At 35.9% G+C, this 16,239-nt stretch overlaps 1 protein-coding gene across 2 annotated transcripts; it reads right to left on the minus strand.

Moving 5' to 3' along the window:
• Positions 1-10,200: 10,200 nt before the first annotated feature.
• Positions 10,201-14,851, minus strand: ptafr (platelet-activating factor receptor). Of its 2 annotated transcripts, XM_058749372.1 has the most exons (3): positions 14,721-14,851; positions 12,089-13,075; positions 10,201-11,715 (listed from the first exon to the last, which is right to left on the minus strand). In XM_058749372.1, exons 2-3 carry the CDS (start codon positions 13,064-13,066, stop codon positions 11,710-11,712), a joined length of 984 nt encoding a protein of 327 aa, XP_058605355.1. In that variant the 5' UTR covers positions 13,067-13,075; positions 14,721-14,851; the 3' UTR covers positions 10,201-11,709. The 2 variants fall into 2 exon arrangements, with proteins under 2 accessions (XP_058605355.1, XP_058605354.1); XM_058749371.1 differs by having other exon boundaries at positions 10,201-13,075.
• Positions 14,852-16,239: the final 1,388 nt, after the last annotated feature.

Here is a 16,239-nt window from a genome sequence, read left to right on the forward strand (position 1 = left end):
TGCAATTTATTTTACTTCCTTAATGTGACAAATTTTTGAGTTAAACAGAATGAAGACCAAGTTATTAGATTTTGATTGCAAAGGCAATTGTTTTTATTTGAAATAACGTGCATCAATGAGTCGATCAAATAGAACCAGGGAAATGCATTAAGAAAGTAAATAGGGTCTATTTTGATTTCATGTTGATTTTTAATATACTCTTTATTTTCCCAACTTGAGGAAGAGAAAGGTTGTCAATTGTATTTGTCTGTAAAGAAATGAATTACTAAAAACTACTTAACTGCTGAATATATTGAAATAGAGGGGGTGATTTAATAACTGTTAGTTTGGCAGTGATTTTCAATTAAGAACACATTTTTACCTAATACTGAATACAGTATTTGAGTACTCCAGTATCATACGCTTTTATGTGTATTTGAACACACTATTTTATATAATTCTGTGGTTTCTCTCAGTGGCATTTATTTTGTAGAAGACGGTGCTTACCTGATATTTTATATACCTCTTTGGTGAATCTCTCTGTTGGCCTGGCAACATATTTACATGGTAGCGGGGGTCTACCCTCCTCTCTGGTACCATCTGGCTCAGAACAGAGATAGAGTTAGCGTAACCCTGTTGACCCATGTAAACACACACGCATGAGAACACACATACACGTGTACACAAGTGTGTACACTGATCCACCCACACCCACCAGCAGGTAGGGACAGTGCTGGGCCATCTGCTTTTCCCTCCATCCAGCAAATCTCCAAAGATCCCTTCCTCTTTATCTCACTTCCTCCCTCTCATTCCATTTTAATTCTATTTTTATACTAGTTACACCAACAAATTCCCAGAGCTGCTCATGTGAAATCTAAATTAGATGTATTTTTAGTATCTACAAATCCATGTTTCCCTCAGGATAATGTATGTTGTCATACGACTGAGAATTTGATCATTTTTGCAAGCTGATTTTGTTGTCAACACTTAATGAAAAAGCTCATGGGAGCAGTGTGTTTTACAGATAAAGCGTCTCCAGTTGTTGAGTAGGAGATTTCATTTCTGTAGTGTTTTTGATTCTTTGTTTGTTTCTTTTTTTATATAATGAGTGGTGGTACTACAGTGCTAAAATGCAATTTCTATTAATGTTTTGTGGTCACAACCAGAGATAGAAAGCATAAACAAGATTATTTCCCACAAACTGCATCCAGACACATTTCCATGGCTTATCTGTTCGACTGCAATCACAAAACAAAATGCAAACAACAGCATCCTGGTATGCATCCACTGACAATTACAGTTTTTACAATAAGGTGGATTAGAACCCTCAAATACAGGGCAAAAGTGTTTCCTCCAGGCCAACAAAAGTTATTATTGACATTTTAGTTCATGCATTCATCCACTGACCTGCAAAATCAGGTATGACAGTATTGATGAAGTTATCAAATAAAATGTCAAATGTTTCATTGAGGTCTTGGATTGATCAACAAGAATTTTAAATGGCTGTATAATGAGAAGTTAGTTTTATGTTGAATAAAATAACCACTCAATGTCTTGTTGAAATTGTTTAAATGATTTTGCACATTTTTTATTTATAATCTTAATATTATTGTTTATATTTCAGATTTTTTCTTTCTTATTTGTTTATAATTTCCTGAACAATTTGACAGAAAAGTGATAGAAGAGAGTTGAAATGCCTTCAGCACATGAGCACAACAGCATCATGAGAAAATACTTTACTGAAAGGACTTGATCTCTGGATCGATGCATCCCCTTGTGAAAAAGAAGTGTGCTTAACTGAAATAAATGTGCACTTGTAGTGTCTATTTAAAAAAATATAGATCATATATTAAATGAAAGGCCACTTAAGTGAACTTAGCGTACACTTTCAATGTTTCTGACCTTTAAATGCACTTTTAAAAAGTGCGCTTTGCTACAATGTCAAATTAAAAGGTCTCCTATCTAGTATATTTTTAATCATTGTTGTAATAATCTTGTCATGTATTTTGACTGTAGTGTGTAAAAAAAAATGAATTACATTTAATATCAATTTAAACTATCATACATTTTCATTTAATTGTACATTATATGAAATTAATTCATAAAGTGTACTTCTTTTTCACAAGGGTCACTTAGACTATTTATGAAATATTTATGAGCATAACCCAAATAATATTTAAGACACCACAATGAGCACATCTGTAACCCCCAACATATGCGTACCACACTCCACCATCCCAGCACACATTTTCAAACTAGTTCTGGCTCCATTGTCCCAAATGCTTTTATAAACAAAGTGACGCCCATGTTCTGCCTCCATCCAACAATGTAGTGCTCCTTTTCTTTCGCTATCTCAGTATCTCTCCATCCATTCAGTTCTTCTGTCTGTGGCTTGAGCCCTGCAGCTGAGGCCTGCACTTCAGTGGATTCTCGTAATTGAGTTTTAAGTAATTATAGAAGAGCTAATGCATCTTAAACGCCTTTAAATTAGGAATAACGATTATTTACACTCACTTAACATAGGCTCGCGGCAAGAGCAGTTCAAATGCCTATATATGTTAGGGGTTCTACTTGCTAAGGTATCAGCAGGCATATGTATTTGTTTGAGCCCATCCATTTTGATTATTATTTTTTTTTTATCAAGTGGGTTAGTTGGTGTAAAGTTTCCCCATCCACAGAGAATAAGTTGAGAAAAAGATGGTAACCTTTCTGTTGGCCTTTGTAAAGCACAAGGGATCAGATGGAAGACCCTCTGAGGAACATCGAGGAACACTTAAGAAAACTGCAAAAACTGTAAAAGGGAACAGCCTAGAGAAACGCAAGAGGATATTTGACGTCGTTCCAAGTAAAACCGCCATTTGGAATCACTCAGAAATGTACAAATCTTGGACAAAGACAGCAAGCACCTTTAATCTACAACTTTATACCTCTGGAAATAGAAAACAGAACCCTTGAGTCTCTAGATCCCCTGACCTCCACCCTAGAAGCTTCCATCTTAAGCCTTGCACATCCCAGAGGAATCTTTCTTTCCTTACACCTTTTCCTTTTTTTTCTTTTCTTTTCTTTTTTCTTTTCTTTTCTAAATTTTCAATTTGTTCAGTGTTTTTTTGCATGCATAATTCTCCCTGAACAAATACTTCCAAACAAATCCTCCCAAAATCATTCTTTTTACACTGACTTTCTACTGTAAAATACTGTCTTTTACTCCAAAGGATCTGTTTTCTCAGAGGCCTGATGTCCTGTGGTGCACTGCGCTCAGCCGAATGTAGTTTTAAAAGCATTTTATAGTGTTAGAGGCAGAAACTGGTTCAGATGGAATATATTTTCCATGAATTCATCTGGAGAGTCAGCATGTTCTCTATCAGGCATTGGCAGCCTCTGCATGCTTACTGTCAGCCAGCATCATCAATACATCTTTGTCCTCAGGTTCTTCTGTTTAGCTTATTTTTGTGGTGTTGAACTGGTTTATGACTTTTTATTCTTTAATATTGCCGCCTTTGTTTTCTTAAACAGTGCGCACATGCTCCCGTGTCAGTGTGTGTGTGTATCTTTTCCCTTGTTAAGGTGATTCAGTGTGTTGCTAAGGGATCTCTGAGCCCTCAGCTCTCTCTACAAAGCTTTTCAATTAGCCCTTAATTGCCTAATTACCTCTGGGCATCAATGAGCAATGGAGAGAAAGAGAAAAAAGTGGATGAGGGAAGATGAGCGATCTAAAATAAAATTCAGTGTTTTAGTGGAGAGGTCAAGGAAGGTTTGGCATGGTCCAGTTAGCCCCTGCTGGTAGACAATGTAATTGTACCATCTGAATGCAACACAATTTCTCTATTAAAATGCAGCAGTGCATTATAATCATTCCACTGCCCAGATACAGAAAGCATCTTTCTCCATTAACTGAAATTAAAATATAGCTGTGCATTCCGATCCTTCCTTCCTTCCTTTATTCCCTCAATATAAATAACACACATTATAATATCCTGATGCAAATGACATTTTTCTTAATTAACTGACATTAAAAAGTTTGGTAACACTCTATTTTACTGTGTCCTTGTTACAAATGTTACATGTACTTGCTATTACAATAACAATAAATTATGCATAATTACATGCAAGCAACCCTAAGCCAAACCCTAAGGTCACACTTTATATTAGGTGGCCTTAACTACTATGTACTTACATCAAAAAATAAGTACAATGTACTTATTGTGTTCATATCGTATTGCAAAACACATTTGCTGCTATTGAGGTGGGATACGGGTAAGGTTAGGGACAGGTTTGGTGGTCTGGGTAGGTTTAAGGGTGGGCTAAGGTGTAAGGGATGGGTCAACAGTGTAATTATAAATGTAACTACAGAAATTAATTACAGATGTAATTACATATAGGCATTTTTAAAAATATAAGTACAATGTAAACACATGTATGTACACAATAAGTGCATTGTACCAAATGATTAATTTAAATGTAAGTACATAGTAGTTAAGGCCACCTAATATAACCGTATAGTAAGTACATATAGGTAATTAATATTACACAGTAATTAAATGTATAATTACTGTAACAAGGACACCTTGTAACCAAAAAATTTCTGTGCGATGCAATTATTTATTCTTATTATTAATAATAATGGTTACACTTTATTTTAAGGTGTCCTTGTTACAGTGTAATTATACATTTAAGTACTGAGTAATATTAATAAACTACATGTGCTTACTATATGGTTAGTGTTAGGATTTGTTTTTGGCTTAGCGTTACTTGCATGTAATTATGCATAATTTATTGGTATTATAATAGTAAGTACATGTAACATGTAACAAGGACACCTTAAAATAAAGTGTAACCATAATCATCATCATCATCGTCATTTGATTATTTATTTTTCATGCATTCATTCTTTTCTTTTTTACAAGTCATAAGAATAACACGTATTACAATGTCCTGATGTAAAAAGCATTTTTCTTAACTGCCTTTAAAAGATAGCTGTGCATTCTGATCATTTATTATTATTATTATTTATTGATTTTATTCTTTTATTCATTTTTTCTTTTCCCTTTTACAAGTAATATGAAAATATATTATTGTATATATTATATTATTTCATAGTTCATCCTTTGTTTGTTTGTTTCTTTCTTTCTTTCTCTTTTTATGCTATAATATTATTTTCTATATATAAGACATAATATTATAGCAACTATACCATCCAGGTGAAAAAAGCCTATTTTTCTTTAAATGAAATTCAAAAGTAAAGTAAATTCAAAAGCTTTTATTTTATTATTATTTTTTTTTTTCAAGCAATATAAGAGCCACTGTGCCAGCCAAGCAGCAACATTTATTGGGATGAATGGTAATGCTAATGGATTTCTCCAGATATTGTAGACCACATTAGTTTTAGTTCCTTGAAAATACTCAAGAGTTCATAAGTTCTTGTGGTGGCAGCATAACAGGAAAATGCCACATGATACATGTGGAGCTTCAGACTGAATCTATTTTCCACTTTTCCCTATCTCTCCCTTTCTTTCCTTCTGATCTCTCTAGAAATGTAACTCTCTCTCTCTCTCTCTGGTGATCCCCCTCCCCCAAATCTCTCTCTTTCTCTCTCTCTATCTCTCTCTGGAGGGCTCTGAGGGAAGCAGTGAAGCGCCACAGCGAGCTCCTGTCTGTCACAATCACACATGTTTCCCATTAATGTGACAAACACAGTTGACATCCAATTTCCCCCATGCGCGCCAGCTTCCCACAAAATGGATGATGAGACTGCAAAACCCCCCGTTCATGATAAACAGCGGCGTTCCTCTGCCTCAGGGGAGGAATCCACACAAGCAGCGCCATCAAACACATGAATGGCATCTCATCTCATACTAAGTGAACGACCAGGGCAGGTGCGAGGGGGGAAAAATGAACAGAGATGCGCAGTGGCAGTTGTTATTTGCGTAGAGCGGATGTGTCTAGCGGCGGAGGCAGAAGCCGACACAGACACTGCGGCGTGCGGAGCTCTGACAGGCCGTTTAACTGTGCCATCATGACCTCTTGTTATGCCTGTAACAAACAATAGTCCTCAAACTCACTGAACGAATGTCGACTGTGTCAGAAGAACTACCGGTGAAACTCTTGGCATTCTGGGATGCCATTGTCGATCTGTACAGCCTCTCCTGTGTCATTTTGACGTCATGACCACACAGCCTCAGCGAAACCAAGAGGCCTGACAAAAAAAACAAAACAAAAAAAAACAGGAGGCCTGCCAGACAAACGCGTGTCATTCGCTGTGTGCTGCTCCCACCTAGTGGTGGATTTATGGCAGCAGTTGTCACTTAGTAGAAATGCAGCACACAGTGGCTATGATTATTCATTAGAATGGCAGCCGTTAAAAGACAACAACAGGCCTTACGAGCGAACTGCTGAGCTGTGCACAAAGTGAATGCGTGGAATACGATTACTTTGTTATCTCTCCCAGTGGGAAATCAAACATTTACTTTGAACAACAAAACTTGGGGTTTTCATTACTCTCTGTCTCTCTTCTTCGGCGCACTCCAACACAACCGCCCCAATCGTGCAGATTTTCCTATTAGCATCAGATCAATAGTCTTCTTTAGATTCCTCTTTGCTACATACCCGCTCTAAGTGAAACCGTAGTAAATCTAAGTGAAATTAAATTTACTAATTGGTTTCCGAGGGACAAAGGAAACAAAACTAAATTGATTGCTGTAATAAGTCTCTTAGTAAAAGCACTTTCAGTTCAACTGTTTGGAGGGATTTTACAAAGCAAATTAATTTGTCTTGCTTTCTTTCTGCGCCTTGCCTGTCTCGTTGCATATTCTCACTGTTCTCTGTTCATTGTTCTCTCCACCTGCAGGAGGATGAGTTTCTGCAGTGCTCATTGAGTTTGACTTCAGTCTTGTGTTCCACCTCACCTTGATGAACACTAGGACCTGGAGGCAGGCGAGAATAATTAAGAGGAGGGGCACTAGATTATTATTTCAGCATGTGAGTGCTTTAATGCTTTAGTACTAGTGTGCTGGCGATTTATAACATTATGTAAATTGATTTAGGCTAATATATTTTTTGATGTTTTATTATTTAATTTTTTTATTATTTAATTTATTTTACTGGCTTGTTCAATGTAATTAAAAGGTTTCATTAAAAATATATTGAATATAATATTTATTCAGTATTCATTATATTTATACATAGGCCTATTTCAGTCTCAGCATTCTTTTTTTATTATCAGATCTGTCCTTAATTATGTTCAAAATATAAATATTTTGTGAAAAATACCCATTAGGGGCAGAGTGTGTGTAGCCTGACTACGTCAGACTTCGTACTTCTGCTCAATTTCATTTCGCTTCTGTCTACGAAGCAAAGCGAAGTAGCAGAGTTTGGTATTACCAGGCTAGTGTGTGTGTGTGTGTGTGTGTGTGTGCTCTTTTTTCTTTTTTTTTAAAGAAATGAATACTTTAATTCTGCAAGTACACAATAATTTGATTAAAAGTGACAGTAAAGACATTTGTAATCTTATAGAATAATTATATTTCAAATAAATGCTGTTCCTTTGAACTTTGTAATCATATTTTCAGTAAGATTTTTAAAATGTTTTTGAAAGTGTAGGCTATATATTTTACACTAATCCATAAAAACACCAGTCTGGTAAGTAAACTGTAAATAGTCAACTGTAAGTAAATTTTGTTTCAGTGTGAGTGAATTTTGTTAACATTTTCTTGAAGTACACACAGTCCCTGTATTTAATGTTTTCATTAGAAATAATATTTGTATTTACTAGTCCAGTTTCTTATGCTCTCTACAAGCAGACATGAATGTAGACTGGATCAGACGTAGCAACAGATCTTTTCTTCCTTATTTTGACATACATCCAAGTGTAACAACTTACCAGAAAATGTACGTACAAAAACGCTCTTTGATATGCTGGTAAATATATATGAGAAGAAATTGAGGGGGGGACGACGACGACGACGGATGAGGACAGCCTATGAGTTGGGTGAGGGCTCCCTCTGGTGTTGGGGAGAGACTTGTAAAACCATGTTACAACATTTCGTTTTTATTTTTATTATTAAGACTTCTTTTGCATGATAAATATTTATTGGTTGTAAATAATTTTATATCACTTGCTGTTATCTCATGTTTCTAAAAACTTTGTATTAAACAAAGCTTATATATATAATTCTTATATTGCACATAATTAGGGAGCTGTTGTTAAGACATGTTTAATTAAGTTAATAAACATTGAAATTTTTTTTTTTTTTTTTGTATTTGTTTTATTTTCTGCTTAACTAACCCCTCACAGCACGCACGTACGCACACACACACACACACACACACACACACAAAACCATGTATTCCTCGAAATAATCAATACAGTCTAGATTTATACATTGTGCAAAAGAAAAGAAAATTTGCTCACTGGGGGCATCAAGACAATGTTCATAGACTAATTTATTGTGACATTTTCATTAACTATTGATTTGAGGAAAAATTCCTAATCAGGGAACAGTTTAAGCATTTAATGAGAATGTCCCTCAGAAGGAAGGAAGCTGATTTATTTTACATTTTAGAGAAATTTGTTTTACAGCTTCAATTTAAAATGTTGAAGAAAAATACTTTTTGCCGGCTGATAAACATTTCTTACAAATAATTTCTTTCAGAATATTTATGCATTTGGCAAACAATTACAAACAAAATACACCCCTCCCCCCATTTTAGTTTACAAGACCAATACTAAAAAATAAATCTGATTATTTTTGCTGTATCTCTCCAGGAAAGGGAGATAGAGGTGTTAGGGTAGCATAGGGAATAAATATTCATAAAGCACTGTTGACAGACTCCACCTATACAGAAATTACATAACTATAGAATTTCTTCATCAATAAAAGTAGCCCCAACTCAGACAGATGGCCATAGTACAACTGAAATAACAAACTAAAACATTTAGGACAGCACTTGAAGATAATTTTAAGCCCTCCACCTGTTTTGCCTGTAAGCCTTTATTAAGTGTTATTGTAAATACATTTTCTGTTTTTTTTTTTTTTTAGGTGTGGTTAAAAGTGTTTTCTAAAGATCAACCACAGGCCATAGATACTATCTATTCAGTGGTGACCAAAATTATTAGAACAGTTAGCATATTTAAGAGGTTTCGGTTGTTTTTGTTGGACATTACAATACCCATAAAACAAACTGTTAGAACTACCTGAGACAGAGGGAATCTGTTGGAACATTGAAAATGATGGACTGGCCCCCTGAAATTCTGGACCTCAACCCCATCGAGCAAATTTGGGGTGAGTTGGAAAATAAACTGGGCAGATCTATTGTACATTCAAAGGAAAGCCTTTGGCTTGAGTTGCTTCAGCATTAGTGTTGAAGTTCTCAGGAAATATATTGACACTATGCCAGAGAGATGTGCTGCTGTGATTGCTGAAAAAGTGGACATACCAAATATTAAAGTTAAAAGTGGATAAAAACAGTACGACTTCATCTGATATTTGTTGTGTTCAGAGAACCATCTGCATGTTTCATGAACGTTAGGAAATTAAATCATGTTTTGGAGGCAAGAAAGGTCAATATTTTCAGATCTGTCAGGTGTTCTAATAATTTTGGCCAACACACTGAAAAACAAAATGATTCACTGAATTTACTAAAAGAATTTTAAGGCAAGTGGTTGCAATCAATTTATTTTAGCTACATTTAAATAATACATTTAGTTTATTTAAATGTAGCTAAAATAAATGGTTTGCAACCTACCTTAAAAAAATTTAGTAGCATTTTTTTTTTGTATATACAGTGACATATAATTTCTGAATATCTCTTCTTTTGTGTTTCACAGAGGAAAGACCAAACAGGTCTGGAACGACATTAGTAATTAGACATTAGTCATTTTGGGGTGAACCATCTCTTTAAAGTTGTATTTAACCTAGTAATTATGGGAATTATGTAATTTTGTATAGTAAATAACATAACATAACAATTTTGCCCTCGAACATAATTGAGTAAAGTTAAAGTATACTGACTGTTTTTCTTGTACATATCGGGCAACATCACCGATCACTATTTTAAGTCACCACTGGGGGCCGCAGATGCACGCAATGTTGATTTGAACCTAAAACCCAGCATGCATGACTGCAGAAATCTAAAGCTGCTTATTATTGCATACCTGAAAAACAGAATATATATTATCTATCAAGACAAAACATATAAAGTCGAATACACAGAAAAGCAAAAACATACAGTTCAGTGTTTTTATTTTTATTATTAGTTTGCCTTTTCAGTGCTGATTAGTTTACATGACATGCAAAGCCTTATTTCATGAGCAAACATCAGTGATCATTTGAAAAATATACATTGTTTTTATATTGAAATAATTAATTGAAAAGAATAGCATCTGCATTTGATAGAATGTGAGACAATGAGTTTTTCCATTACACCTATCCTTCACACACTCTTCTTTTCAACGAAACACTGAAAGATATGACTCGGTCACCATTCACTTTCAATAAATGGACAAAAACCCAAGTCCCTAACTTTCTGCATGTTCCACAGAAGAAAGTCACACAGGTTTGGAACAGCATGAGGTCACCCACACTCACGTAAATGAGAACTTTCAGAACTTTACAAATAGCATCGTACATAACACCATCTTGCAAAACTTCCTGCTTAATGCAGAAGTTAATTACTGAGAAAGATTCAGCAGAAGTAGCTGTCACACAAGCATTATACTATTGTAAAATGTGTCAATGCCACAAGGAAATAAACAACATTGAATAATTGTCTAAAGGACCACCATAAAACACACAGCTCATGTACAAACCTTTTTAAACACTACAAAATGGCAAGACATTACTGGGAATTGAAATACATATTTGTAAACACATAAGTCTGGCTTTGCAAAGCACTACATATAAACCATACATATAAAACAGATTTCAACTTACAGTATATTAGAAAAAAATGATCACATACTGTTAAATAAATACTTCCACAGCACTTGTGCAGAAAATTTATTTTCAGTTCTAGATCAAGAAAAGGGCAGTTTATTGGTCATTTCAAAGTTTAAGTGCACACTTCCAGGGAAAGTGTGCGGTTCAAGTTCCCCATTCTGGAGAACAAACCATTGCAAAAGAATACATAGGCTTTCTGTGTGGCCCAAGAAATGGCCCACAGGAATGCTCCACATAAAACAAGCAAAGTAGTACAATAAATATTTGTTGTCATAGTAACATGGCAACCTTTTGACGAAGTGCAATTTATATTCCAGATAATCCAAACTCCTCAGCAGCACCACAGTCTCTCCCTTTTTAAGATGGACAGTGAAGCTCTAGTATTACAGGAAATAGGTAGCTTCTTTCATCTGCATTATGTCAAAAAAAGAAAAAGAAAGAGCTGTCTTCTATTCTTATCACCTGTTGGTTTGGTCAGATCAAGCACAGCATCCTCTTCACTCTTTTGTCGTCCTTATTCTAGAGAAGACTGTCTACTGATATGACATCATGCTTTCATTATTCTTAACAAGAATGAACAGCACATCTAACCGAGAATAGCAATCCTTTTACAAATAATATGTTTGCTTGACCTATATAGATATTCCACCTACACAAGTGCATTTAAAGGCATAGTTCACCCAAAAATAAAAATGTTGTCATCAAAGGGGGAAAAAAAAAATCATGCACGTTCCTTTACATTTAAAGGGATAGTTCACCTAAAAATGGAAGTTCTGTCATTTGCCCAGCCTCACGGTTACTTCTGTGGAACACAAAAGAAGAGATTTTGAGTGGTTTGTTTAAGGCATTTTTTAAATATATATATATATATATATATATATATATAAAACAAAAACATCATACAGGTTTGGAACAATATGAGTAAATGATGACAGAATTTTTATTTTTAGATGAACTATGCCTTTAAGAATCCAAACAGAGCCTAATTTGGATTAACTGAAATTAAATTGCACTAAAATTTAAAACTGTCTATATAAGATCATAATTGGTTAAAATAAGTAGACACCAAATATTTCTCAGCTGCTTTCTTCTCTTCATATTTCACTTTGATGTCTGCTCTTCAGTGACATAGCCGTGCTTAATGTGTTGCGTGAGCAGTTTTTGTTATGCTTGACCTTTGTGAAATGGTTCTGGATGTACTTTCGGAACTTTGTGGTGGCGAAGCAATACACCAGCGGGTCTAGTAGGCAGTTGAGCCCCATAAGCATAAGGGTGATCTGGTGAGCATCGTTTAAGCGTTGGTGAGTTTTTATGTTCCAATCTTTCCTCAAGTGCAGCACAGACAACACCCAGGGACCCTGAACCACGTGGTGGGGCAGGAAACAGATTACAAAGACGCCTATGACAGCACACAGCATCCTCAAAGCTCTGCGCTTGGTACCACCGGGACGCTTTCCTGTGCTGGCTCGAGGCTGACTGATGGGTTGCGTCAGAAGAGCTCGAGCAATCAAAATGTTGCACACAATCACCATCAAGAAAACAAGAAAGAACAAGCCAATAATGATGAAGTGGGTGACAGCCACTGTGTTTACATTAGAGACATCCTCGTTTTGATAACCCTCAAAACAGCGAGAAATGTTATTGTCCTCCTGGATTCCCCGCTGAACGAGATATTTAACTGCAGCCGCAAGAGTGACGATCCAGATGAATGCTGATATGATTGCTCCACGTTTCCAGCAGTCAGAAGAAGCGGCCACCAGCGGACTGGTAACGGCCCAGTAACGGTTAATGCTGATGACAGTAAGGAAGAGAATAGAGCAGTATGTGTTGATGAAGAAAAACGTGCCTGTGACACGACAGAGGGCATCTGAGTACTTCCAGTCACCATGATTCATGTAGTAGCCAATCCAGAACGGTAAAGCGGACACAAACAGCAAGTCTGCAACAGTCAAGTTGGTCATGTAGATTCGAATCTCATTCATGGCTTTAGACTCCCGCATATGGTGCAGCACATAAAGAGCGTAGCAGTTGGCAATTAACCCCAAGGCAAAGACCAGGCCATAGAATATAGGAAAGACAGTGTAACGAAACTCTGAGTCAATGAATGTGTTGTTTTTTCCAACGGTCACAAAGACAGTGGTAGGAGTCGTCATCTTGTGCACCTGAGAACAAAGCAGACCAAAAAGGCAATTTACAATTAAATTTGGTTCCTTCCAATATACTTTGAAGTAGTCATCTAAAAATGATATTGCCTGAGCTGGAGATGGAGCATAGTATTCCCCTCTGTTTATAATGGTTAGAATTTATTAAACACTCTAGACTTCAGTAACGTGTCTAAAAGTAAAAGTAACATGTCTAATTTCTGCACCACATTGAAATAATGAAACTGAAATTGTTTGAAACTGTTTCAAACAGGTTTCCCAAACACCTGAACCCCCAACTGCCACTGGCAGGCCAAACAGTCCTGCCCCAAGCTGAGACACTGGTTTGAACAATGTTTGATATTGTCACAAAACATGATGTTTACCCATTCATCCTTTTGAGCTGTTCACACAGAACACATTTTTGCACTGAATTGATAGGCCTGCTTTGGGCTTTAGAGTGGTCTCTGCATTTAAAATAGGATAAGTGAATGTCACTTTTATTAACTAGAAATGTGAGAGAGCAGCATTGAGAGTGGTAACACTTATTTCTCATGATTACATGTTCTGGAAAGCATTCAGGTTTCTTTCTCATCGTTGCATATTTATCTGCAATCTCTAACTGAAAGCAGTTTTTTTTTTTTAAACCACAGACACCATATTACATCAAAATATGTTTTTCTTATCAGGACTTACAATGTCAGATACTATCACGCCTACTTTTCGTTCAGCGTTTTTCTAAATAGAAAAGTTATTATTATTCTTCAGTATATAATGTAGACGCTATTGATAAGAGACCTTAATGTCTTGACCTCAAAACAGCTTGTGAACATTTCTGCTGTTATCACCCAGGAACTTCACTGACTTTGTGGCATGCAAAGGGGGCATCCTGCACTACATAGCATATTGTCGCGCAATATGTGTAAGCTGTAGCAATGGAACCTGCCAGTAAACTACGGCTTTTCAGAAATAGTAAAAGTGTTTAAAAAGGAATGCAAATAAAAATGCATATTATGCAGTGACAACATTATATAGTAAACATTTACCTGAATATATGCTTATTTTCCATTCTGGTTATTTGATATACAACCCCTGAGACAACTAGCTCCAGTCTCTCTTATAACTGATTACAATATCAATAAAAACAATGCGTAATTGTGAGCAGAACCACTATATAGCATTGCTTATTCATTACACTAATAATAAATTGTCCAGTTGTACTTCTAAGTTAAATATTACACTGTATGGGACTTTTTTTTTTCTTTCTTTCTTTTGCATATGAATCATACAGTGGGCTTTTCCAGCATTACATGTGTCAATATTCCATCATCACCAAACCAATTACGCAAGCAGAACAAACGACATTAAAATATCGTAACAGTTAGTCGATACTGAAACACCAACAAACTGTAGAATTTCACATATAACATATAACATTAATGCTGCTGCTCTTGATTGGTATCTGATTACAAGTTTTGTCTTAACAGAACATTACAAAAAGTCTATACTGCGAGCAACGCCAAAACTATCACCTATTCTAGTCTATTACACAAGAATAAAAGCACACTTTTACGTCTGCTTTCCTTTGTCGCGTCACTCGCTCGTAGCATAGACAGTGTGAATAGCGTTTAAATGAGCACAAAACTACATTTATCTCTTATCCTACCTTGTAATTCTCGGTGAATGTGATGCTCGAGCTCTGCGCTTTGAGCGTTCACGCCTTCAGCTCTCAGCTTTTCGTATATCACACTTAGTCACACCTACCGCTGTCACTTCCTATTTTTCCCAGCTGCTTTCCAGAGAACTTTGTGATAAGTCTTCGTTTTCAATAGTAATAAAATTGAAATTTATGTAGCTATCCACCACCTCTTCGTGAGATTAGTCGAAACAACGCACAGGCATGGGAAACTGAAGAAAAGTTTGTACCAATAGTTGACGAATCTCTGTTTTGGTCAGTTTAGAGACCTTTTTATTTTTAGGCGTAACTCATTAAGAAGAACTCTGCCAGAAACAATCAAAGCCTTAGGCTGTTCAGCCAAAACTGGAAAACTAAGACCAAAGTAGGCTACATACAGTGTGAGCTGGACAGTAGAGTCCTCTAAGATGATTGTTTGGCTCACTGTCCTTATAGACTACTATTTATAGTCATCTAATGTTTGTTTATCAGAATTCAAGAGAAGTAGCCTGTCACTATTAGGAATTGAAAGGGCTTCCAAAAAATGCGACCTGGGACCTCATGAGACCATGTCCCATGTTTCCATAAATTGCTCTTTCCCCATGCAGGAAACAAAGAATATTTATGGTTATATATGGTACATTGACAGCCACACTTTAAAAAGTACCTTTGTACTGTCTTAACTGTGAATAGACTTCAATACACTGTAGAATCAATTTCCACAAAGCTATACGATATTGTGGTTGTCTGACCTGATTTGTTTATTGCTGATTTGTCCCTGTATGTCAGTTTGTCACCTGTATGTCAGTTTATCTCCAGTAGTGTGATGTATTTGAAGTGATTAAAAATAACCAAGACAATCTTCTAGAAGTGCCGGAAATGTTTTTCCATGTCCTGTCATCAGAAAGGACTATAAACCACATTTTAACACTGCTGAATATACAGGCACGAGACCCACCCTTATTATTTTGAAATCAAGCCACGGCCCTGGAAACATCTAAATGATTAGAGACTCCCTGAATCACTCTATTGTTCAGTGGTTTCCTAATGGAGGAAGCAGCATATCAACGTTAACCATATCAAGAAATGACTGCAGATGCTGAACTGGCTAAGGGTTTCTCATGTGCATTTCACTCTTGGATCAAGACACTACACTCTTAGAAGAAAAGGTTCTATCAGGCGCTACATATTTGGAACCCCTAAAAGGTTCCATATATAACCCTTTTTAAGGGTTCAATCAAAAGAACCCTTTAGGGTTCTTTGTAGCTGGGAAAAAAGGTTCTATATAGATATATATGGTATTTAATTTCATTTGTGTGCTATCTGCTGACTGTTGACTTATGCAAACTCCCACTTTTAATTCTGTCATGAATATAAACAACTATTTTCAGAGTAGCCTTATCTCTAAACATTATCTTAATCAGAACATGACATTTCCAAAACTGTGAGACAATAGTTAGTCTGTATGTATTTACAAGACCCTAAAAGGGCCCAAAGCTGAAATCAGTCA

Source organism: Onychostoma macrolepis, chromosome 17 (genome assembly GCF_012432095.1).
Source record: "Onychostoma macrolepis isolate SWU-2019 chromosome 17, ASM1243209v1, whole genome shotgun sequence".
NCBI lineage: Eukaryota > Metazoa > Chordata > Actinopteri > Cypriniformes > Cyprinidae > Onychostoma > Onychostoma macrolepis.